This window comes from Calliphora vicina, chromosome 5 (genome assembly GCF_958450345.1).
Source record: "Calliphora vicina chromosome 5, idCalVici1.1, whole genome shotgun sequence".
Lineage (NCBI taxonomy): Eukaryota > Metazoa > Arthropoda > Insecta > Diptera > Calliphoridae > Calliphora > Calliphora vicina.
The window spans coordinates 62,312,081-62,336,776 of NC_088784.1; the positions used below are offsets into that span (position 1 = coordinate 62,312,081).

The window sequence follows — 24,696 nt, forward strand, 5'->3', positions numbered from 1 at the left end:
TTTCATTTGTCATCATTCACTTATTTTTTACACATCCAAAATTTGTATGTAGTTTTTATTTAAAAAGAAAACGTGTTCAAAATTGCAAATTTTATTTAATATTCTTATTTAATTCACAATTCATTTATATTTTGATACACAAGTTTTTATATTTTAAAATTTAATATTGGGTTTGTTTATTTTATATGTTTATGCTTTTTATTTTCTTCATTAAAAGAAAAATTTCATATTTATTTAGATTCAATATTTTAGCATTTTTTTTTTATTTAATTTCATTGACTTTATTTTCTCCAATTTTCACTTTATAATTTCGTGTAATATCCTTTTTTTATAATTTCCTTGTCTATATTTTATTGGAATATCTTTTTTATATTTTATTTGGAATATCCTCTTATATTTATTTCGATATATCCTTTCTGATGTTGCACAATTTATTTTTAAATATTTGTTTATTTAATAAAAATTGTATCTCTTAATATATTTTCTATCAACCGCACGTATCAAATTTTCAAACAACAATTCCTGTGCTAGTAAAAATTCCAAATAAAACATAAAAATTTATTTCCAACAAAATTTGAAAAATAAAAAAAACATGTTACTTAAAAAAATATTATTTTCCCAAAAGCAAAGGCAACTTAATAGATTATTAAAATATTAAACAAGTTCGACATGAAATTTAGAAATTTAAAAACAATATACCCAAAATATAATTTTTCATAAAATTTCCAAAACAAAAGCTAACTCAATTGAAAATAAAAATATTACTTGATATTACACAAGTATTTTACAGTGAAAAACCCCAACAATCTACATATTTCTAAAAAAAATGCAGAAAGTTAACGAGTTTCACCTATTTATTCCATATATAGTAAATAGTAAAATTTTGCATATATCTGAACTTTGACCTCAATGCGCGTCCAGAAGTCGTTGTCGGATTTGGATACACTTTTCAGCACTTAACTTTTAGGCCTAGTGTCACCATAGGTGTGTACGCGTACTTTCCAGTAACTTTATTTCAGAGAGTAAAAATAAATTACTCTCAATTTGAAAAATTACAAACAAAAGTACGCGAACAACAATTTGTAAAAATAAGTTGTATTTAATTATAAATCAATTGAAAACGTTTGTTTTGTGTTATTTTACATATTTTCTTTGCAAACTTGTATATTGTATTAATTTTCAACATTTTAGTTTTGTTTATATTTGCAACCATATGTTTTAAACATATTTTTATGTTGATATTTTTTACTGGGCAAAAAATGTCCAGTAATAAATATCATGTTCTCTATCTATGAACTGTCACTTTTAACACTCTCTTGCTCTCTCGCTACAAGTTTTTAAAAGTAAACGAACGGAATCCCGTAACTTCCAGTGATAATTTGTACAAATTATTACAAATTATCAAGTACGCGAACACTACTAATATTCCACAAACATTTTTTTCAATACAACTGATTGTCACTCTAATATGTATGTATATAGAATAATTGCGGCTTGCTGCAAAACTTTTGGCAATTGCCATATCTCCGGCACCACTGCACATAGGTCTGGCGAACCACATTTTTTGGCCAAAACTCAAAACTCTTTTTCCTATATTTGTTGTTAGGATGTAGTAGCAAACACTTCAGATAAACAAAAAAAATATTTTGTTTTTACAAACTTCAATTAACCGTTATCCTATGAAGGGAGAAAGTTCAATGTTTTACGTGCAGTGGTAAACTGAAACACAAGGTGTAATTTTTTGTTTTCTTTGAGTCACATATTACACGAAAATAAATAAACTTTTTAAGTCAGTTAGTTATGGATATTAATGACGATGGAAAGTAGTTAAATTTTTAATAGTGAAATATTCAATAAAAATTATGGTAATAAGAAATTACATAAAAAACTTTCATAACATAAAAATCAGTGATTTTAACTTTTTATAAAAAAAGAAAATATAACTTATATAATTTCAACCGATTTCAACCAACCAAAAACGCACAAAATTACAGTGATATTTTGTGCTTACGAATCATCAATAACTTTCTGCTAGTTTTTGCTTATTTTTAAGAAATCAATTTTTGTTTCAGGATACTTTTACTTCAAAAATTGTGATTTACTCAGAATTTGGCAGAGTGGAAGTAAAAAACAAAAAAAAAATTAAATTATTAAAAACTTAAAAAAAATTATGTTTTTTGTTATTAATTGTATCATTTGTATGAATTTATGTATATAAGTGAATATTTTAGTTTTGGCCAAAAGAAGTGGGTCGCCAGACCTATGTGCACTGTGCCGAATTCGTGCAAACTAAAGTACCCTAAAGTTTTGGTCGACCCGTTTTCGCAGTTAGTGGTGACATCAAAATGTACATTTTCAACAGGTGCCAGACATAAAACAGTTTAATTAAGTTCGGTGTCACTAATTTGTACGTTCGCGACCGTAAGCATTTTTTTCACAAACAAATATATTTTTGTAGATGGGTATAACATGTGATAAATTGCAAAATGGAAACAAAAGCGCTATATTAACAAAATTAAAAGCGATCCACAAAAAATAAAAATTTTACGTGAAAAAGCTGCTGAGAGTATGCGAAAACGACGCTTAGCATTAACAAAAAAAGGTTATAAAACAAAAAAAGTTTCGATTTTTACTTGTGTGGATACTTGAAATTACTTTCATTTGCCGTAATAAGCGATAGTTTAAGTCACAGCAAAAACGATGAGTACGTTTCTATAACGAAGATTATTAAAGAAATTAAAAACCAACATGGCAAATTTCAAAACATAATGATTTTCATGGCAAATTTCAAAACATAATTATTTTCTTGGACGGAAGTAGCTGTCAATAGTGAACTTGTTATTGGTCTATTTGGGTTAAATTTTTTTTGTTGTATGAATCTTCAGCATTTGTTTTGGAGCTTTAAGCATATTTTAGAGAAAGTCCCGGGATTTCGAGATCGAAAATTTTGCGGAATTCGAGGGATTTCCTGTCCCGTGGAATAAATCAAGAAAATCCATATTTTTCACATGGACAGCTTTATGAGTAAGAAAACCTACAATCTTATATGTTTATCCACCAGATGGAAAGACCAAAAATATAGTTTATCCTAACAGGCCTACCTAAACAAAAGCGTAAGGCGGAACATTTTTTCCGCTTAGCTTTAACGCTCAAATGTCATACCTAAACAAAAACTTCAATGCTATGTCAAACAACAAAAACAAAGTTATTAAAAAAATAAATATAACAACCTGGATTATTTAAACAATAAAGTAAATTACAATAAAGGTGTTTCTAATTTTTGTTTTGTGATTTGTAAACAAAAATTTTATAAAAAAAACTAAATATTAAACGCCTATACCGATTTGTCAAATTTTTTTTAATGTTCGCATTAGTCCGCAAATGTTTTTACAGAAATAAAATTTGTCCACGTCCACTAATTATCTGATCTGAAAACATTTTTATACATAGAAAATGTTCTTTCGATATCAACTGATGTTATAGGAGCAAATTTAAAAGACAATATTTCTTTAACAAATTTAAAAACAATATTTCTTTAAAATAGCTTATTTTATATTAAAAAAAAGCAATCTATTTTTCAATTTTGAATCTTAAACAAAGGAAGTAAAAACCTGCACACAACAGCGAAAAATAAGTATGACAAAATTTGTTTTTGATAAAGTCAAAATATGTTATGTAAACAATAAAATATGCTCTAAAAACGCAAAATATGACATAAATATGCTCTTAAAACAAATATATGCAAAAATATGAATTTAAGGGTAAAATATGCAAAAATATGCACTAACAAATCGATTCCAAAATTCTTAAATAGTTCTGAAACGTGTAATTATCTTATCCATGTGCTCATTGGATTCACCAGAAAAAATATGCATTTGCATATTTTGGTTGAAAAAAAAAAAATCTCAAAATATCTAAATTCGCAAATAACTTGGGCAATTAGCGTTTTATCTAGAAAATGAGTTCGATCTGTGATCACTCGTATTTCTGACAAAAACTCGATATCTAAAATCGTTAATAACATGGCCAATAAGCGTTTAATCCAGAAAAAGAGCTCGATCTGTGATCAATCATATTTCTGACAAAAACTCGATTTTGTATATAAAAACTCACAATATCACTCATATTTCTGAACAAAAATCGATTTTTTATATAAAAACTCAGAATATCTAAAATCGCTATTTACTTGGCCAATAAGCGTTTAATCAAGAAAATCAACTCGATCTGTAATCACTCATATTTCTGAACAAAAATCTAAATTCGCTAATAATTTGGCCAATAAGCGTTTAATCAAGACAAAAACTCGATTTTTTATATAAAAACTCACAATATCACTCATATTTCTGAACAAAAATCGATTTTTTTATATAAAGACTCACAATATCTAAAATCGTTACTAACTTGGCCAATAAGCTTTTAATTAAGAAAAGGACCTCGATCTGTGATCACTCGTATTTCTGAACAAAAATCGATTTTTTATATAAAAACTCAAAATATTTAAATTCGCTAATAACTTGGCCAATAAGCGTTTAATCAAGAAAAGCAGCTCGATCTATGATCACTTATATTTCTCAACAAAAATCGATTTTTTTATATAAAAACAAAGGTTGGCAACCGAAACGAATAACGGTGTCGGTAATGGTAACGTTATCGGTATTAATTTTATTATTATTTCGGTAACGGTATTTAAATTATATCGGTATACCGGTATAAAACAAATATATCGGTATTTATACCGGTATTAAAATTAAATACATCAAACATAACAAAATGTTTAAAAAATCTAAATATATATGTTCAAGTCCAACCATATAATACCCTACACTAAGTAAATGATTAAAATGAAATATTGTTACGAAATTTCACATGATTGGAGCTGATTTGGAGCTCAAATTTGATGCTTATCGGTGACAGTAGGGTATCCAGCTCTATTGACTCACTGGAACATCGTCGCAATGTGGGTTGTGTTTCACTGTTCTACCGATACTACAATGGTATGTGCTCTGCTGAAATTAGGGAACTTGTTCCCGAAACCCGTAGATTTTTACGCAACACACGCTCTTCGGCAAGGGCACATCAATTCGTTGTCGACTGGACAGTAGATCGCACATCACATTACAGGGAAAATTCGTTCTTTAGCCGTACTGTCCGTATGTGGAATAAGCTTCCTCCTGAAATATTTCCTGTCACTTTCAATATAGGAAAATTCAAATCAAATGTCCACAAACACTACTCCCTCTATCCTCCCTCCCATAACCTATTTTCCTAGTTCCAACACAATGCTTTGCATGAGTAGGGGTCAACCCCTGAGTGCTGGTCCAAGAAAAAAAAAATCGTCTCATATTAGAGCAATCACGATTAAGTCGAGATATGGAAGTAGCTGAGGCTTTTACAACAAGAAGACGAAATCAACGTGAAGATAGCAAAAAGCCAGGTAAATGTTTTAAATGTAATAAAGAAGGACATTGGAAGAAAGATTGTCCATTATGGAAGAAAAAGAAAATTGTTAAGTTAAATAATTCAAAATCCAATGCTTTCATGAGTGGAAGGTCAAGTGTTTCCAAACAAGATGAATCTTGGTTGGTAGATTCAGGAGCTTCTGAACATATGACCTCACATAGAGAATGGTTTTCTAATTATCGTAAATTTGAAGAGCCATCCAAAATAAAAGTTGGAGATGGAACAACTTTAAATGCTGTAGGCGAAGGAAATATTGATGTCTTAATTAATAGTGATGATGGCTGGAAGCAAAAATATTTAGAAAACGTTCTTTTCGTACCAGAGATGAAAGTTAATTTATTTTCTACCACAGCAGCAATGGACAAAGGATATGTAATGAAATCCAATAAAAATAAATGCACTTTTATGGGAGATGACAAAGTTGAAGCTATTGGTCATAGAAATGGAAACTTATTTGAACTTGAAATAAAGGTAGTAACTAAAAACGAGTGAAATTATATTGCAAACACCAGCAACAATTCAAAGATATGGCACCAAAGGTTTGTTCATCAAAATATGAAACATGTGAAAGAGGTATTAAAATCAAGAAATGTTGAATTCAAAGACGATGAGAACAAAATATGTGAAGGATGCTGTTTTGGGAAGCAGCATAAATTACCATATACTTCTAGTGAAAATAAATCAAAAGCTCCTGCTGAAATAATTCATGCAAACGTTTGCGGACCGATGGTAGAGTATTCAATTGCAAAATCAAAATACTTTTTATTACTAAATTTAAGTGGGTTTACTTTTTACACCAAAAAAGTGAAGTTTTCGAAAATGTCAAGAAGTCTTAAATATGATGAAGAATCAAAATATTAAAATTAGCATTTTTAGATCTGATAATGGCAATGAATTCGTAAACAAAAATATGGATCAGTTACTCAAAAATTTTGGAATACATCATCAGAAGTCAGTATTTTATACCCCTGAACAGAATGGCGTTGCTGAAAGAGAAATTCGTATAATTGTTGAATTAGCAAGAAGTATTTTACAAACTAAACATTTGAATAAATCTTTATGTTCTGAAGCTGTACATCATGTTGTATATGTATTAAATAGGACCGGCCCCAGTTCTCTCAAAAATAAATCCCCGTTTGAAGTGTGGTTTAACAAAATTCCTAAAATTGAATATTTAAAGGTTTTTGGTACTCAAGTTTTTGGACATATTCCAAAACAAACACGAAAAAAATGGGATGCAAAAAGTAAGAAAGGTATTTTTGTCGGATTTGATTTAAATGTTAAAGGATACCGTATATTTTTTGAAAATAATAAAATCGAAATATATAGAGATGTAATTTTTTGTGATGAACTTGAGATTACAATTAACAATGAATACAACGATGATAATTATAGTATTTGTTTTTTCAAGTCTTTTGAAGAATGTTTAAATAATGAAGAAATAAATCAAGAAGGTCAAAATGTAGAATCTGAAAATAATGTATGTAACGGTATAAATATTGAGCGAATAGATGAAACTAATCAAGAAATAAGTCAAGAAAATCAGAATTTGGAAGCTATTAACTTAAATGTTGAACAAGTACAAGAAAGTATCCAAGATGTTATTTCAATTTCACATCAGTCTGAAAATTCAAGTTTTGAATTAGTTGATATTGAAAATGGAAGCACTAATACAAGAAGAACAGAAAGTACCAGATATAATTTAAGATCTAATCCAAGAAAAAAAATTAACATTGCACTATAGTTCAAAGTATCACTTTTTCCGTGCGAAATTAATAACTATTAAAGTATTCTACTGTTTGATACTAAAATTGGACCATAGGTAGAAATACTTATATTTTCAACAAATTTAAGGAAAAATTAACCCTCTGTCGACCCATCAGGAGAAAAATAAAGTAAATTCATTGCTTTTGATCAGAAAAAAATTATTTCATATTAGTTTTCAGTCAATTTAGTTGATTCAGTAATTCATTTTGTAAACACATTTGATTCAAAATATTAATTGAAGAATCAGATAAAACTTCGCACAGTGGTATATAAAAAAAAGAGGGAAATAAATCTGTAATTTCTAAGTCCTTAGTTAGATTTTAATAAAATTTGACATGCGCAAAGAAGAAGTGTTGACGAGTTTAAATTTTGAATTTTGACCGCATGGGCCCACCAGGGGTGCGACCAGGGGTCCCTATAGTAGAACGCCTCGGGTATGTTCAATTTTTAAAACGATCCTATTTCTTCGTCTGTGTTTTCTATCATCTGCTTCGAATGTATTAATAGCTTGTGTGCTGTGGATGTCATTGGTAACCTAAGATACAAATCTGAAAGCATATATCACCATTAAGCCATATAGTGTTTTCATTTCGAAAATTATCTTCCTATCTTCTTCATTTTTGACATTTTACTTTTAAGTAATTGTAGACAAAATGGCGGACTTTTTCATCCAATAATTTCTTACAGCCCTTAGGAATAACAGGAGCACTAATTTTCTTCACAATATATTTAATAATAGCATCATACTTTGTGTCTTTTGGGCGTTCTTTTAGCCAAATTTCAAAAAGTTAATTTTTTTTATAGTACAGTAACCTAGAAAAAATTAAATTACTCGCTTTCTGAGTAAAATGCGCAGTATGAAATAAAGTGAAATGAATTCACAACATTTCAGTATATTTACTTATTTTAATTTCAAGTTTAACAAACGTTAACATTTTTTTAAAAGCTTCTATAAAGTTAAAGTTTTGTAATCAAAACAAATTACTTTAAGGTTATGTTTAAAAATTGTAATTTTTAATATAAAGGGAAATAGTTTCCAAATATTTAGGAAAGCAAAATTAAGTACTTAGACGTCTCGTTGTTTTCCATTTTAAACATTATTTAAATTATTCACATACTTTCCACAATTAACGGTTAAAAGTTACAATATAATATTGATACTATTCAAAATTTTTTAAAAATGTATCGAAACTTTGACTTTGAAGGCATGCTGCCAAGCCGTATTTTGTATTTTACAAGAACCAATTGCGAATTTGTTTGCATTGGAGTTTTAGTAACAGGTTGACAATAAAAAATAATGAATAATAACAACTTCGAAATTGGAATTTCGCACGGAAAAAGTGATACTTTGAACTATAGTGCATTGATGAGATGTTTCTTTCTATTATGAAGCTATAAAATCTAGGAACTCCCAAAATTGGAAAATAGCAATGGACGAAGAATATAATGCGCTAATGAAAAATAAGACATGGAAACTTTGCAAATTGCCTGATGGAAGAAAATTAGTTGATTGTCGCTGGGTATATAAAATCAAATATAATGCTGATAACACAGTTGAGCGATACAAAGCTCGCTAAGTGGCTAGAGGATTTACTCAAGAATATGGACTAGACTACGACGAGACTTTTAGTCCTGTGGTAAAGTATGACTCTGTTCGTCTTATGTTAGCAGTAGCAGTATCTGAAGGAATGGCTATAAAACAATTTGATATAAAGACTGCCTTTTTGTACGGTGATTTAAATGAAGAAATTTATATGAGTCAACCACCTGGATATATTAAAGAATCACACAAAGTTTGCCTGTTGAAGAAAAGTCTTTACGGATTAAAACAAGCTCCAAGATGTTTTAATAAAAAATTTTGTGAAATTCTGGACAAATTCAGCATGAAAGTTAGCAAATCTGATACATGTGTCTTTATTAAAAATATAAAAGGATCAAAGATTATATTGGCAATATACGTGGATGATGGCTTGTTAATATATAATGACGACAAACTTGCTAATGATCTGTTAAATCATCTCAGTGAGAATTTTGAAATAAAAGAATGCCAAATAAATAAATTTTGAGTTCAGAAGCAATATTTCTTAATCAACAGCAAAACACGGAGAAGGTTATTAAAAGATTTTCTATGCAAGATTGTAATTCTGTATCTACTCCTTTGGAACCAGGCTGGATATTAATTCTGGAGAATCAAATGAACGGTTTCCTTATAAAGAATTGATTGGCTCATTAATATATGTATCAATAATAAGCAGACCTGATATTTCATATGCCGTTTGTGTGTTGAGTAGATATATGGAGAAACCATGTCAAGTGCATATAAATGCTGCAAAAAGAGTATTAAGATATCTTAAAGGCTCGCTCAATCATGGTTTGTTGTATACAAAACAAAACGGTTGTATGTTAAAAACCTTTTCGGATTCTGATTACGCTGGAGATATTGAAAATCGTAGATCAACTGGGTGAGTGCACAGTTACTTGGAGATCTCAACAACAACGTACAGTTGCACTGTCAACTACTGAGGCTGAATATATTGCTGCATGTGAAGCTGTTAAAGACATAGTATGGACGAAACGTTTTTTGAAAGAAATTACTTACAACATAGCAGAAAATCATTTATATTTGGATAATCAGAGAACAATCAAACTTATAAAGAATTCTGAATATCATAAAAGGACCAAACATATTGATGTGAAATATCACTTTATTCGAGAAAAATTTTGTGAACACGAATTTGATCTAAGTTTTGTTAATTCTAAGGAACAATTAGCAGATATTTTAACTAAACCCCTTTCAAAGCCACTTTGAGAATGTTTGTAGTAAGCTTTTTGAATACTGTATTTTATGTTTTGTATTTTTATCAAAAATTTTCACTTCAATAAAAACATTATCTTGAAAAACATCAATACTCATCTAATTCATTTCAAACTCATTTGAATTGATTGAAATTTGAATTGATTTTGTAAGTAAATCTACAGTAAGCATCACTGTCGTTTTGTTATTCAACTAATTTTTTATGTAAAAGATAGCAAGCCTTACATACATACATTGTTATTTTTCGTGATTTTTGGTTATTTGTGGAAGATAGTTTTATTTTTTTGAAATAAATTAACACAAATATTAGCAAAAAGTTTGTCGTTGGGTGGTCGTGGGTCATAAAATTTCAAAAATTATTAATTGCTTCTCGAATATTAAATGTGTTTTGTCGTTCAGCGTATTTAAAAATAAAAATCAGTTCTTAAATAAACAAAATCCAAACACCATGTCAAGGCTTTTCGATTTTTGTACTGAATATTTTCATTTTGGTAGGAGAAATTTTTCATTCCCCCTAGAGATCTGCTCTTGAATTTGATTGATTGTAACTCATTTTTGATTTCATTCATTTGAATTGCTAATTATTTTTTTTTAATTAATTTAAATTAATTCGAAATCAATTCAAATGAAATGGAAATGAATTGCAACTCATTTTTACAAATTCATTTGAATTTAAATACATGTCTGCCTAATTCGTTGGAATTGATTCAAATTTCATTCAATTAATTTTTTTTTTTTTTGTAAAATGAATTAATTCAAAATTTAGCTAATTCATAATGAATTAAAATCAAAAAAAATTATTCATTTACAGCTCTGAAAAATATCAATATACATTATAAATGGATACATTTGCAACATGTTTCTGTGATTTAATCTGAAATACACATGTAAATCCAAAACCGTACACATATGTACGTACGTATTCTTGGAAAATTGAAAAGAAAATTCCTGTTTTGGATTATTTTCCACACATGTGTGCATAATTTTACCTGTAAATTCCTAAGAAAAACTTAGGGATTTTTTAATTAGTTTTAAATGTTACGGCTGCAAATTATTCTGTTACCTACAAGCACATACAAATTTGAAAATTTGTCCATTAAATCATAATACACTTAAGTCATTTGTGAGCTAGAACATATATTAGGAAGTATACATTTAGGTATATATGTTTTAAAGTATAAAATACTAAAGATTTACAAATTTTTTATACACAAGCAAAATGAGCTTGGCATAGTAAGCATCAAGAACTGCAGTTGGCAATTTAAATAAATATTATAATATTTTATTAAATAAAAATTTATGACCGACTATGCCCAATAGGCAAGGTTATTGAAATAAAAAAATAATAAGAAATATTTTAAAATTTGTTGAAAATGGCACCACAAAATATAGTTGAATTTGTTATTTTAAAATTAACATTTTACCGATTTCTGTAAGTATTTCATTTCCATTGATCATTTATAACTAATAATAATTAATTTACAGCAATCCAGAATCTCCTAGAATTTCATTGACACGCAAGAAGCATTCACCAAGTGGCTCCATGACTCAAGTTGGAGATTGGGTATGTTTTATAAAAACAATTTAATATTTTTTATCTAAATTTGTACTTACAAATAAATTTCTTTGTCTTTAGTTTGATCGCATAATGTCTAAAGAGAAATCGAGTATACCCTCCACCGTAAGTGTACGTTATTGTGAGTGGAATATAGCTTCGGGCAATGCAAATTTATTTACGATAAATGACTATCGTTTTGATAAAATCCTTTTAATATTGGGAGAAGAATGCGTGCATTGGATGTACTATAAAGATATGTGCCCGAATAGACGTATCGAAGGATTTGGTCCTTTATCAGTAAATTATTGCGGCTGCTGTTTAAACACTCAGTACATGCAAATTATGGAATCCGTTAAGGGCTGTGTGATGAAAAAGGACGTTTGTAACTAATACGAACATGAATTTCACCTCTAATTAAAACTTAGCAATGAAGCCTGTAAGAATTTTAAATCATTTTATAAATAAAATATAAAATTAAAAGTATTTGCTTCAATTCGTTTACTAAATAGTTTTTTTTTAATTTTAAACATTTGCTTACTGTAATACATCAACAAATTTAATTTCTAGAGATGATGTTGTTTGTTTTCTAGTAGTTAATTTAATTAAAGTTTGTTTAACAAATTTATTAAATTTAAACATATAGCATATGGTCTTCTATAATTTGAATTTATTCTAACCAGTGGAAGCGAGAACCATACTTTGCTGGTGGTTTGGGATAATCTTCGGGCAAGCCTGGCGTAGCATCTGGATAGATTTTCTTTTCGGGCTTGGGAGGAGCTGGGCGAGCAGTGGGATGAATCTTTAAAGAGAAAATTAAAAATATGCATTTTTATTAATTTAAATTATAATATTTTAAAAACAATAATTTAAAATTTTTCACACATGTAAAAGGAACAATAGGATATATACAATTTAAAAATATTCACATTAAAGAAATACCAATGGGTAGTAGTAACCATAGAGAATTATACATAGAGACGAGACACTCCGATCTGTCAAACGAAAATACAACAAATCATATGTCTGATATACATCAACAAAATACATTGACTAGCATGTATTTTGTCGTTGCAAGATATATGTTTTTGACATCAGACTTATGGAAGTAATCTTATTGGTGTCATTGTTTGCTTTATAGACATTAATTGTCACTAAGGTCTGATAACTTGGCTGACTTCAATTTATATATTTTGGGTAATTTGTCATGTATGTGCACTTTGTAGTGCCGATAGAAGAAGTCATTTTTGATTACTTTATACATCCTAGGAAATCTAGCGTAAAGTCAATTGTCACTTAAGTGTCTCTAAGTAATCTAGAGTGTAGTATTTTAACGTTTATTTTGTACAGCCCTTTTTTGAGTAATTCGTACAAACTGGTTTTATACAAATTGTGTGGATATAATTCTCATATAGTTTATTTTTTTATTGCTTAAGCTTTCATTGTCACTTTAGTATCTCTAAGTAACCTAGAGTGTAGTCACTTTAAACTTTTACTTTGTACTGCACTTAGCCAGTAGAAGTAATCTATTGGAGAGTTGTGGGAGGAAGGTTTTGTTACAAGCATTTTGTAATTGGACTGTTTATGGCATGTCTTTTAACTAACTATTTATGGGAGCTAATTGTAGCTAGTTGTGTAGCTTATCAAGTAACCCGGTAAGGTAACAGACACTATGTATTTGGTACGTGAATCAAATGCGTTGACTACTTTGGACCAGCTATCACACAGTCGCATTGTAATAAATATGGTTCAATCGACGCCCTGCTTAGGACATGTATGTGTTAAAATAACTAGTCCAGTAGCTAGTAATGTAACTAATAGTCACCCTAAATGATAGGTAAAAACACTAGTTCGGGTCAATCTACTAGAACTGCTGGGTACAGTTTGGTCCCTTCTATTGTTTTGTATATCTGAAAGTTTAATAACCTAATAAATAATCAGTAACCAATGCATCTATATTTGTTCATTATAGTTTCTGGATTGTACTGAGTGCGTTTCTTTGACTTTGTTGGTTATTTCTGTTACACACTTACATTTCTAAATATATGCTTCCTGACACTAGTGGACATTAGTTTTTTTTATTTTATTTATTAAGAATCAAGCCAAATCAAGGGCCAAATATAATTCAAATTCCACTCAGGGAAAAAAATTTACATAAAATTAAAGAAAATTTAAAAATATATACATATGGGGATATGTCTTTAATAATTTATTTTATTGCTATTTAATTTTTTTATTTAAACAATTTTTAAGTAGAATTTTATAATAGCCCAGCGGCGAAAAGAAGTAGTAAGCAGGCCTTCTGGAAGGCCTTATTTATCAGACACAAGGCCTCATTGCTCCATTCCATACTCATATATTTTTTACACACGATGTCCTAGCCAGCCAAGGCCTGATAGAAGGCCTTCTTCAACAGGCCTGGTAGTAGGCCTTCTTCACAGGCTTGTTATCAGGCCTAATCATGATTATGACCTATATGCATGTGTGTGAAGTTAGCTCCGTCAGTTAGCTCCGTTTTTATGTCCTACACCACCATAGTGGGGAGGGTATTATGCGTTTGTGCAGATGTTTGTAACGCCCACAAATATTAGTCTAACACCCACCTTAAAGTATACCGATCGATTTAGAATCACTTTCTGAGTCGATTAAGCGATGTCCGTCCGTCCGTCCGTCTGGTCGGCTGGCTGGCTGTCCATGTAAACCTTGTGCGCAGAGTACAGGTCGCAATTTTGAAGATATTTCGATGAAATTTGATACACATTATTTTTTCGGATCAAGGACCAAGCCTATTGAAACTGGCTGAAATCGGTCCATTATTTCACCTAGCCCCCATACAAATGTCCTCCCGAAATTGGACTTTATCGGTCATAAATGTTTAATTTATATATGTATCTCCACAAATTCCGCTCCAAATAAGTTTTATATACACATAATTCATGTCACCAAATTTTGTTACGATCGGTCCATAATTATTCATAGCTCCCATATAGACCCGCTTCCGAATATCACTTTAACGTGCATAAATCGCTTAAAAATTTTGGTAAACACACAAAATTCAACATAGTTAACTTTAATATAGACATAAATCACACGACCTAATTTCATGGTGATCGGTTCATAATTGGTCATAGCCCCCATATAAGACCCACTTCCGAAAATCACTCAAAAATATAAATTATTGAAATTTTAAGAGAAAAATTTCTTTTGCTCTTTTACTTATATGGTCGAGCTTGACCGACCATACTTTCTTACTTGTTTAACATTACCTATGTTAATGTGTAAACTAACATACTTCGTACTCAAAGACTGTTAGGTTAACAGAGCTGCATCATTTTCAGCTCATTTAACATTTTATGATATAAAATCAAAATAAAATGGTTTCACCGATCATTCAGTTTAAATATATAATAACAATTTTTTTAGAAATTAGAATTAGAAAAAAAAAATAAACATTTATTTATGAACTATCGTTGACTTCTTTGCTTTTAGCGTATTTTTATACCAGATACTTGAGAGACACATGAACATGAAAAAAACTTAAAAAATTCTAAATTGTAAAACATAATAGGGTGGCTTGATTTCAGAAATGTACAGTTTATATTCAGAATTTATTTCATATTAATTTAAAAATAGTGAAATTTCATATTTTGTTAAAAGGGCAGATGGAAATTGCCCTAATACGGTGGAATGCCATTACTTCAGAGAGTTCAGAACTGTTTAGCATATATTTAGAATTTATTTCAGATCGGAGTAATTTGACTTTTAAAATAGTGAAATTTCACATTTTGTTAAAAGGGGCACATTGAAATTTTGAAAAAATGGTTAAATTTTGAAATTGTGCTCGATCTAGTCCTAATGGAGTGGAAAGCCATTACTTCAGAGAGTTCAGAACTGTTCACCGTATATCCAGAATTTATTTCAGAACGGAGATATATAATTTTCCAAATAGTGAAATTTCACATTTTTTTAAAAGAGGCACATGGAAATTTGGAAAAAAATGGTTAAATTTTGGAATTGTGCTCGATCTAGTCCTAATGGGTTGGAAAGCCATTACTTCAGAGAGTTTAGAACTGTCATAAAATGTTAAATGAGCTGAAAATAATGCAGCTCTGTTAACCTAACAGTCTTTGAGTACGAAGTATGTTAGTTTACACATTAACATAGGTAATGCTAAAAAACGGAGCTAACTTCACACACATCCTATATGCTAGGTTGTTCAAAATAAATAGTTTGTTAGCTAATTGCCAAATCCACTTTTTACGAAAATTTTAATTTTAACGATAAAATAAAAACACCATTTGCATAAATAAATAATAATTAAAGTTATTTAGTTTTTTAAAATTATTCAATTAGTTTATTCAATTAAGTTCAACCCATAAACGTAATTAATCCTTTCGCTACAAGTTTTTATAGGGAAGATATTTGCCCAATTCAGAATTGGTGTCGTAGTGTTGTAGCGTTGTATGTCGTAATTTTTTTATTAATATTTTGTTTTTGTTTCAAAAAATTTTGTTTGGAAAATATTTTTAACAAACAACTTATAACGCTACGACTTCGATTGTGAATTGGTCAATTAAATTTTTGCTAGGAATTGTTCCTAGGAACTATAATCAGTAATCGATTTTTAAAAATGTTGGCCATAAATAACCTTTTTGCGTTTATCCAAAAACATATTTTAGGTCCTATCATGAAGAGAATTGCCAAAATTGGGATATTCTTTTTAAAGACCCACTATTAAAATTCAGTAGTTATTTAAATATATTTTTTAATTAAAAAAAAATTAATTAAGAAATCTAAAAGTGGTTTTAGCTTGGAGTTTGTCAAATGACCAAAAATTGTCTTGTATCCATATGGATATAATATAGGGAAAGGGTTAACTATTGTATGAGTAATGAAAGAAATGAAATAGTACGATTTGTAGTAACGTCTTCAATTCATACTACGAAAAATAGTAACGTGTATACCCATCATTAGACTACGAAAGTTTATTCACAATGTATCTCTCATTTACTTCAGGACTGTTATAATACCTACATGCCTCTTACTAATTATAGATTTCAAAAAACTTACCTTGGCTCTTGTGAAATAACCATATTCGGGACGATCAATGTCCAAAGTATCCTTCACACACTTATCAAACACACCTTGTGTCTTGCGGCAGCTAAACGTTAAAAATAAGAACATAATTTAAGTACATTTCAATAATGTAATTGAAAGGCAAATAAAACTTACTGGCTAAACGACATAGTGCCACTTGATTTATCTAAACAAGTAGCATATTGCATGAATTCTTCATGGCAGCTTTTCTTAACTTTACGGAAAAAGTCCATAGCACAGCTAGTCACAGCCTTGCCTTCATTTAAACAAGCTCTAGGATCATCTAATTCTTGACGACATAACATGAATTCCTGTATAAAGAACAAGAAAACATAAACAAACTTTTTAAAAAGCTGTCAAACATATTGAGGTTAGGTCATTTAAGACACTAACAATAATTATATAACCTGGATTTGTTGCTTAAATCCTTAGAAAGACCACAATAATTTATTGTTTATGATGAAAAACACAATTATATAAATACTAACTACAACAAAAATACTTACATTATTCTGAAATTCGCAAGCTTTGCCCAAGTGGAAGGCTCCGGCACGCAAAGCTGCGGTAGACAAATTCAATTCTTGCACCGTCAATTCCTCCTCTGTTGGCAGCTTTATATCGTTGGTGACCACCATGTTTGGGCTTTACACAACCTTTTTTTACTATTGGAATGGAAAATAAACTAAAATTTAATATTTCAATAAGTTTAACAGAATTCTCTTGATTTTACCAAGTGCCAAGAAAAAAAATTATTAAATGCTTCTTCTTACCAGCTGAACTAGAAAGCAGCTGTATTTATTAGAAATGTCACAACATCGAGAGAGAGTTGCCTGACTTTTAAATTAATGTCACGAGTGAAAATAATCGGTACCTAAGATACCGTTATCTTTCTAAATGCTTTTAATAATAACATTTAATTTTGGATATAAAATCAGTGTTTAAAAAGTTACGATAACTAACAAATTTTTAACTGTTGCTACAACTACTGCTTCAAAAAAGTGTATGTAGCGGTAGCAGTCGCATTTGTCTTTTTTCGTTTTCTTGTTTTTTTTAAACTACTGCTACCTTCAAAATATAAAACTCTTAACAGAGCAGTAGTAATAAAACATGAATTGTAAATGGAGTAGTAGCATAAAAATACAAATCATTGCTACTGCTCTATATCGAGTTTTAATTTTTAAGGTAGCAGTAAAGTAGCAGTTGATGCAGCAGTTAAGGTAGCAATAAAAGTAGTCAAAAAAGAAAATCTTCAGTCATAACACCAAAATTGACAGAATTAAACACTGTGTGTTGTTTTTGTTTTGAGAGAGTTTGAAAGAATTATTCGTTTTTATTCGTCTCAGATGTTCGTGTTGCTAACAGAAAGATCGTGTTTTCTGTGTGTATAACAAAAAAGCCGAACTTTTGTGTATAACAAAAAAGTCGAACAACACATAATATACTTTTTTGGCTGAAGATTTTTATTTTTGACTTATTTTATTGCTACCTCAACTGCTACTTAGCTGCTACTTAAACTGCTACTTAACTGCTACTTCTATTACTAGTAAATTTTAAAAGTATCAGAATTAAAAAAAACTAATGACTGCTACATCAAAACTTTTTCTTTTTTAAGGTAGCAATAGAAAATAAATTACTCTGCTACTTTTAAATTTTTCTTTTATTAGTACTACTACAACTACTGCTACCAAAATGTGAAGGTAGCAGTAGTAGTAGTAATTACTGACTCCGAGTTTTTATTAATTTTTTAATTAGACTACTTGTGTTTTTTCGTTGCTACTGCTACTTGTAGTCTAGTTTTTTAAACACTGTATAAAATATGTACACAAAAAAATAGTCGGGATATTTCCTCAGCTGACTTATTTAATATATTTGTATATGAAAATAAAAAATAAGTTTAATTAAGAAGTAATTTGAACGATATATTTTACACAATATCGAGCGTAATATTACTATTGATACTATTTAATTGTCAATTGAAAATATTTTTGGTGTAGAAATTTTATTAATTGAAGTTTTTATAAAATTAGTGGTTGTTCAAGAAAACAGAAAATGTAGCTTCAGTCCAATTTTTTATGTTATTATAAAATTAAGTCAGTATAAACGAATTATTTTTCAGAATGGACAACAACGAATCGAATGTAAACACTGAGTAGCTTTAAATCTCTAAACAGTGCATTTGATGCACAACACGTTTAAAAAACCATCTGCAAATAATAACCTCTGACGGATTCAATGAATATCTTGTTGCAAAACTACACTTCTTATGGGTGATATAACAAAATACATTAGGTTTTTGACATATCACAGTATTCTATACTTTTGACCGTTAAAATATTTCCATGTGGCATTATTGAATAATTTTTAACTCTGGCAGCTTAAACAGCTGTTAAATTTAAAATGTAAACATTGCACTATTTTTCAACTCCTGACAGCAGTAGTGCTCTGTTAAATAACTGCCCAAATATCTCAGGAATCATGACAGAAAACGACAATAATGCCAATGATATCGAAACCACATTAAAGGATGAGTGGGCGGTAAGTTCGAAATTAAATGCAAACTATGAAACAACGAAATTATACGTGCTTTTTTTAATTTCTTTTAGATACGACCGTGCGAGGTGTACAAAGACGAATACGATGATTGCACTAGCTTTAAAGCAAGATTCCATCAATATTTTATAAACGGTGAAAATACAGATTGTACGCAATGGCAAACGGATTATAAAAATTGTGTACGATACCGCGATTCAAATGGAAATGATGTGAAGGCTGGTGTTGCTGTCATTAAAAGTGAAGAAGAACGTCGTTTAAAACGTTTTCATGGTCACTACGCAAATAATGTATGGCAAAAGAGGAGTGCTCCACCGCCAGATTGGTCAAAACCTTTGCCAGAGTGGATGGAGAAGAAAAATGAGAATTCTTATTTGCAATTAAAGCAATTGGAGCTGGAGGGAAAAGCTCCGGCCCAAGATGAAAAATCTTATTGTTCAATTATGTAGTAAAGGGAAATTAAAAGACAACACGTTTTCTAAAAAAATACAAACCCACAACAAAATTTATTTAGTTTAAATTATGATTAAATGTAAGTAAAACAATAGCCTCGTAAATCTTTTATCTTATACACAAGAAACAATAACGACAATTACTGAGCTTGCTGAGGAGCAAGATTGTTTAATATAGTGCTAGCTGATGCTGGAGCTCTACCAAGTTTATACAAAATATTTAAATATAAACTTAAGCAGGAACGTCTAAATGAAAATGTCCTAAATAAATAACAATTATTTGAAAATCGCACAGCTAATATTTTGACAATTAACTTACCACAAGGAATATTCAAAATACATTCTACGAAACAGCCACACAAAGTAACCTCTAAAGGAGTTGTAATTCTTATATATACATTTTTGAGCATGGTGGGCCATTACACGTGGTCTATCAACAACATCTCCATGCATACGCCCAATAGCTCTAACCGTGTTCAGGTTTCTTTAACAATGTATAAAAATTAATTAATTTTTGTTTTCAATAAATATTTGTAGCACAGCGAATAATTACCTAACAACAAATAACATATTACGGGGCATTTCTTTTAAAGTGGACATAATCAATTCAAAATTTTGTTGGGCAATCTTTTGCATATATTTAATGTCGTCTTCATTTAGTTTGGTTTTAATAGTGCCTCCATGTATACGTATGGGCTGTTGAAATAAAACTTCGGCAAATTTCATATGATCTTTAATACCCAACTTTTGTGCAGCCCTTGCCATGGCAGATTCATCCCTTAAGACGGTAGCTTCCCAGAATTCACATAAAGGTGCCCTGACATTTGCCGGCAACTCTTCGTACAAACCATGATCTAGGAGTACAATTTCAGCTTTACCAGTTTTGCGACTTTTTCGAACAAAAACTAAAAATATATTGAAATTTTGTATTAAACGTAAATATGTATAGACGTTTAGAAATTGGCTGGAGCTAAAATAAACATATTTGTTAATAACACACTAATTCATAATTTATACTTACTGTTACTGGCATGTGGATCAGCATGCACAAATCCAGAACTGAAAATTTGCTCTGCAAACATTTGAAATAGTTTTTTGTCCACATCCTTTAAATTTAAATTATTGTCTTTAAGTTTGTCTACATCGCCAATTTTTATCCCGTCTATCCATTCCATTGTTAAAACTCTCTTGAAACAATTATTAAATTAATTGTTATTTTGTCTGGGTCTATGAATTTTTCAATGTATGTAAATTACTTACTGTCCTTGTTGCCGACCAGTAGACTTTCGGTATATGTACAAATTTAAAAGCTTTCAAGTCATTTGCGCATCTTTCTAAGTTTTTTCCTTCGTTGATAAAATTTAATTCTTGGACCAAATTTTTACGCACATCTTTTAATATCCAACCAAAGTTATAACTTTTAAAAAAGAATTCTATAACATCGTGCAATAGGATGATTGTACCCAAATCGCTAACAAAGCGTTTTTGTAAGTCGCTGTATTGAACCTGAAAATTAGTTAAACGAATTTTAAAATTAGATGAAATTTTACTTTACAAATTTGAATTTCTTACTTTTACGGCCACATCTTGACCATTTTGAAGTTTGGCTTTGAAAACTTGGGCAATACTTGCAGCTGCCTTAGGCGTGTAATCAAATTCCGAATAGAAACAATCTGGGTTTCGACCAAAATCGTCTTTAAATACTTTCAAAACATCTTCCTTACTAGTGGGCAAACATTTATCTTGTAATTTTATCAAAGTACTTGTGTATTCTTTAGGCAGAATATGATTTATGGCAGCAAATCCTTGTCCCACTTTTATATAAAGGCCACCATTTTTCAAACATGTTTCCAATAAACGATTAGCACTTCTTTGGTGAACTTGCTTAATATTCTCATCATAATTGGAATCATTTTCATCCAATAGTAAGTAGTCTACAGCTATAAGGGAAGCTGTCCTAACAGAACGTAAAAAGCGTATGGATGCCCCGGAGAAGGTAAAATCATTAATCAAACCATCATACGCTATAAATCCAGCAAATGATGTACCCAAAGCAATCGGTAAAATATGTGTGCGTCTGGGGGTCGAAGTATTAGCATAATGGTTACGTGGTTGCTGTTTAAATGTTCTTGTTGTAAAACGGCATACTCGATTTAATGATTGTAGCTTACAAGTAGATATATTTAACTAAAAAATATGTAATTTGCATAGATATTATATATTTATTATATAAGGTTGCTTCAATAAAAACTCACTTTACTAAAAATCATAATGTAATTTTATAATTAATTAAAACTCAAAACAAAATTAATATAATAAAGATCTTCTGTCACTTAAAATAAGAATTAGCTATTTAATAATACATCGTTCGACGTTTAATTAATTATTCTTCTTGTTTTATCAAATAATTATCAAAACAACAACAAAAACAGCTGGCGTATAACAGTTTAGCAAATGTAAACAAACGACAGCTGATTGGTATAATTGATTACTCGTTATTGTTTTCTTAGTGATGTGAGAAAAAGTGTGTGTGTCCAATAGATAAATTATTAACAAAAAAAAGTGTTTGTGTTATTTGTTTATTATTGTTTAAGAGTCAAAAGTTTAAATAATTTGTTGATTTTATTCAATATAAGAAACATATTATTAGTGAATCATAGCAATGTTAAAAACAATGTCATTGTCTCGATTCAGCCAGCATGTTTTATGTAAATCATGCAGCATAAAGTAAGTTGTTATCAAATGCGAGGAATAATGTAAAAATTCTTTATAAATATTTACATTACATAACCTTAAAATGCCATACCATGGACCATGGTCAAGGCTAGAAGGAAATGTAATTACATACTACCTACAATCTTTATAAACAAAAAGGGCTATATCATTTTTTATTTTAGCTTTGTACGAGACTACAACTCGAGGCACAGTCTGTTTACGTTTGGCAATATAACTAACAAAAATAGGGGCTATTACAAAAAGGAACTGATTGGGTGAGTAAATAATGAATCGTATTATTGAAGAGGTGGAGCGGTATAAAGCAATATAATTGTGAAAACAGAAGACATCTTTCTACTATCTAAATAATATACATTATCTTCATTCATAGGTTTTTAAAACTCTATTTTTAATTTTTTTCTGAAATTAAAGTTTTTGCACAACCAAAACACAATAACTTATGCTCAGTATGTGCCCAAGGTTCTATATAATTAGCGACATCTGCATGAGTCGGAGATAAATACAACTTAGTCCGACCGAAGGTCTGAAGAGCGTGGAATGTCAAGCAGCTTACATACCACGAGGTTATACTACATTACATTTTTCACAGATTTTTAATAATTGGTTTAGTTCTGCAATCGATGTTTTTTTCGAAATTGTTACTATCGGAACTAGTTCTACAGAAGCTTTAGAGGGCAAACACACCTTAGGATCCGTTCTAGAATTAGTTCTTTCATCTGTGATTTTTGTTTGAAATTGTCACGCTTGGAACTAAGTCATAGAAGCAGTTGAGGGATTTGTATTATTTATTTCCTTGAGTTATAAAATTAACTTAAGATTACTCACAGCCTGTTTATAGAACACAATGGAGTAACTTGAACGAATATTGTGCAGTATATATTTACCAAAAAACAGCCTAATAATCGATTTTTGTTATTATTCAGTCTGCTACATACGATTTTAGTTTTCCATATATAACTAATATACAGGCCTGTCACAGAATTCCATTCCGATCGAAAGTGGAATTAATTCTGTATTTCGCTTTTTTCAGAGAATGTATAAGTGGTATTGATATTTGTTAGTAATTATTAGTTTTTCTTAAAATTTTAATCAATTTCTGTACCAAAAACTTCAAATTTGTTCTAATGTAAAAAACACTTTTAAATTAAAATCAGAAATAAGAGAATTATTAAATATTTTTGGAATTAACAATTAAACGGAATCTGAAGAACCTAAAACGAAATCGATCGGAATAAAAACTACGGAATTGAAACCATTCCGATCAAAATGTGTGACAGGCCTGATAGGATTTGCATATATCTCTGTTGGAAACGTTTTTTGAAAAAATATTCGTTTATCATATTTAATACTCCCTGTTCATTACCAATTAATATATCGTTACCTTAATATAGAAAGGCCCTAACTCGTGTTTTTTTTTTGTAATAAAGGATTTTCGTTTATTTCGACAAATGGTCCACTCATATATCATATTTAGCCAAAAACATCTCGACTTAAAACACGATTTAGGGCCATTCTATATTAAGGTAAGATTTTAAAAATAATAATATGTAATATATTTTTAATGTTTTTACTCATTGTTTCATTTCAGTTATTCGATGGATGAAATGTATTCTGTAGTCTCTGATGTCAAAAATTATTATAAATTTGTCCCATACGTTAAAAAATCGCATGTGCACAGTAATCACTCGAATGGGTTTAAAGCTGATCTTATTGTAGGTTTTCCACCCCTAAACGAAATCTATACCTCTAATGTAACATTAAAATGCCCAAATTTGGTGACGTCCGAATGCAAAGATGGGCGACTTTTCAATTATTTGCTGAACGAATGGCGTTTTAGTCCGGGTCTAAAAGATATACCACAGTCATGTGTATTGGACTTTAAAGTGTCATTTGAATTTAAATCATTACTACATAGTAATATTGCAAATTTATTTTTTGATTTGATATGTGATCAAATGGAAAATGCTTTTATAACAGAGGCTAAAAAACGATATGGCGTTGCATCAATTAAATCACATATTTTAACTTCAAGACGATCCTGACCTTAAAGGGAGATTCAGTTTTTTTACAAATCTAGTTTGATTGGACTACTCACATTTTGGCTATTAGTTAAGAACTAAAGATTTCAAGTTAAGTTTTTAAATTATTGTGTATTGTATTAATATATTTCACGTCTTTTAAATTTAAAAATTGTTTAAATCTTATTTGTATATATAAAAAAAATTATGCCCGCCACTATTAATAATAAAAATAATAACAAATAA

General features: G+C 29.6%; 5 protein-coding genes across 5 annotated transcripts; 3 read left to right on the forward strand and 2 right to left on the reverse strand.

Moving 5' to 3' along the window:
* The first annotated feature begins 11,415 nt into the window (after window positions 1–11,415).
* LOC135961323 (uncharacterized) lies at window positions 11,416–11,990 on the forward strand. The gene is made up of 3 exons (XM_065512819.1): window positions 11,416–11,474; window positions 11,528–11,606; window positions 11,679–11,990. Exons 1-3 carry the CDS (start codon window positions 11,416–11,418, stop codon window positions 11,988–11,990), a joined length of 450 nt encoding a protein of 149 aa, XP_065368891.1.
* A 93-nt stretch (window positions 11,991–12,083) lies between these two features.
* On the reverse strand, window positions 12,084–17,390 carry ND-19 (NADH dehydrogenase [ubiquinone] 1 alpha subcomplex subunit 8). The gene is made up of 4 exons (XM_065511383.1): window positions 17,201–17,390; window positions 16,830–17,005; window positions 16,668–16,758; window positions 12,084–12,399 (listed from the first exon to the last, which is right to left on the reverse strand). Exons 1-4 carry the CDS (start codon window positions 17,327–17,329, stop codon window positions 12,268–12,270), a joined length of 528 nt encoding a protein of 175 aa, XP_065367455.1. The 5' UTR covers window positions 17,330–17,390; the 3' UTR covers window positions 12,084–12,267.
* A 1,723-nt stretch (window positions 17,391–19,113) lies between these two features.
* On the forward strand, window positions 19,114–19,749 carry LOC135961564 (synaptic plasticity regulator PANTS). Its single transcript, XM_065513070.1, has 2 exons — window positions 19,114–19,229; window positions 19,298–19,749. Exons 1-2 carry the CDS (start codon window positions 19,170–19,172, stop codon window positions 19,691–19,693), a joined length of 456 nt encoding a protein of 151 aa, XP_065369142.1. The 5' UTR covers window positions 19,114–19,169; the 3' UTR covers window positions 19,694–19,749.
* Window positions 19,750–19,821: 72 nt separating this feature from the next.
* On the reverse strand, window positions 19,822–22,104 carry Adck5 (aarF domain containing kinase 5). Its single transcript, XM_065513068.1, has 7 exons — window positions 21,952–22,104; window positions 21,269–21,883; window positions 20,957–21,202; window positions 20,718–20,883; window positions 20,250–20,601; window positions 20,016–20,180; window positions 19,822–19,957 (listed from the first exon to the last, which is right to left on the reverse strand). The coding sequence occupies exons 1-7, from the start codon at window positions 21,964–21,966 to the stop codon at window positions 19,837–19,839; spliced, it is 1,680 nt and encodes a 559-aa protein (XP_065369140.1). The 5' UTR covers window positions 21,967–22,104; the 3' UTR covers window positions 19,822–19,836.
* Window positions 22,105–22,248: 144 nt separating this feature from the next.
* Window positions 22,249–24,696, forward strand: LOC135961563 (coenzyme Q-binding protein COQ10, mitochondrial). Its single transcript, XM_065513069.1, has 3 exons — window positions 22,249–22,423; window positions 22,594–22,686; window positions 24,021–24,696. Exons 1-3 carry the CDS (start codon window positions 22,359–22,361, stop codon window positions 24,472–24,474), a joined length of 612 nt encoding a protein of 203 aa, XP_065369141.1. The 5' UTR covers window positions 22,249–22,358; the 3' UTR covers window positions 24,475–24,696.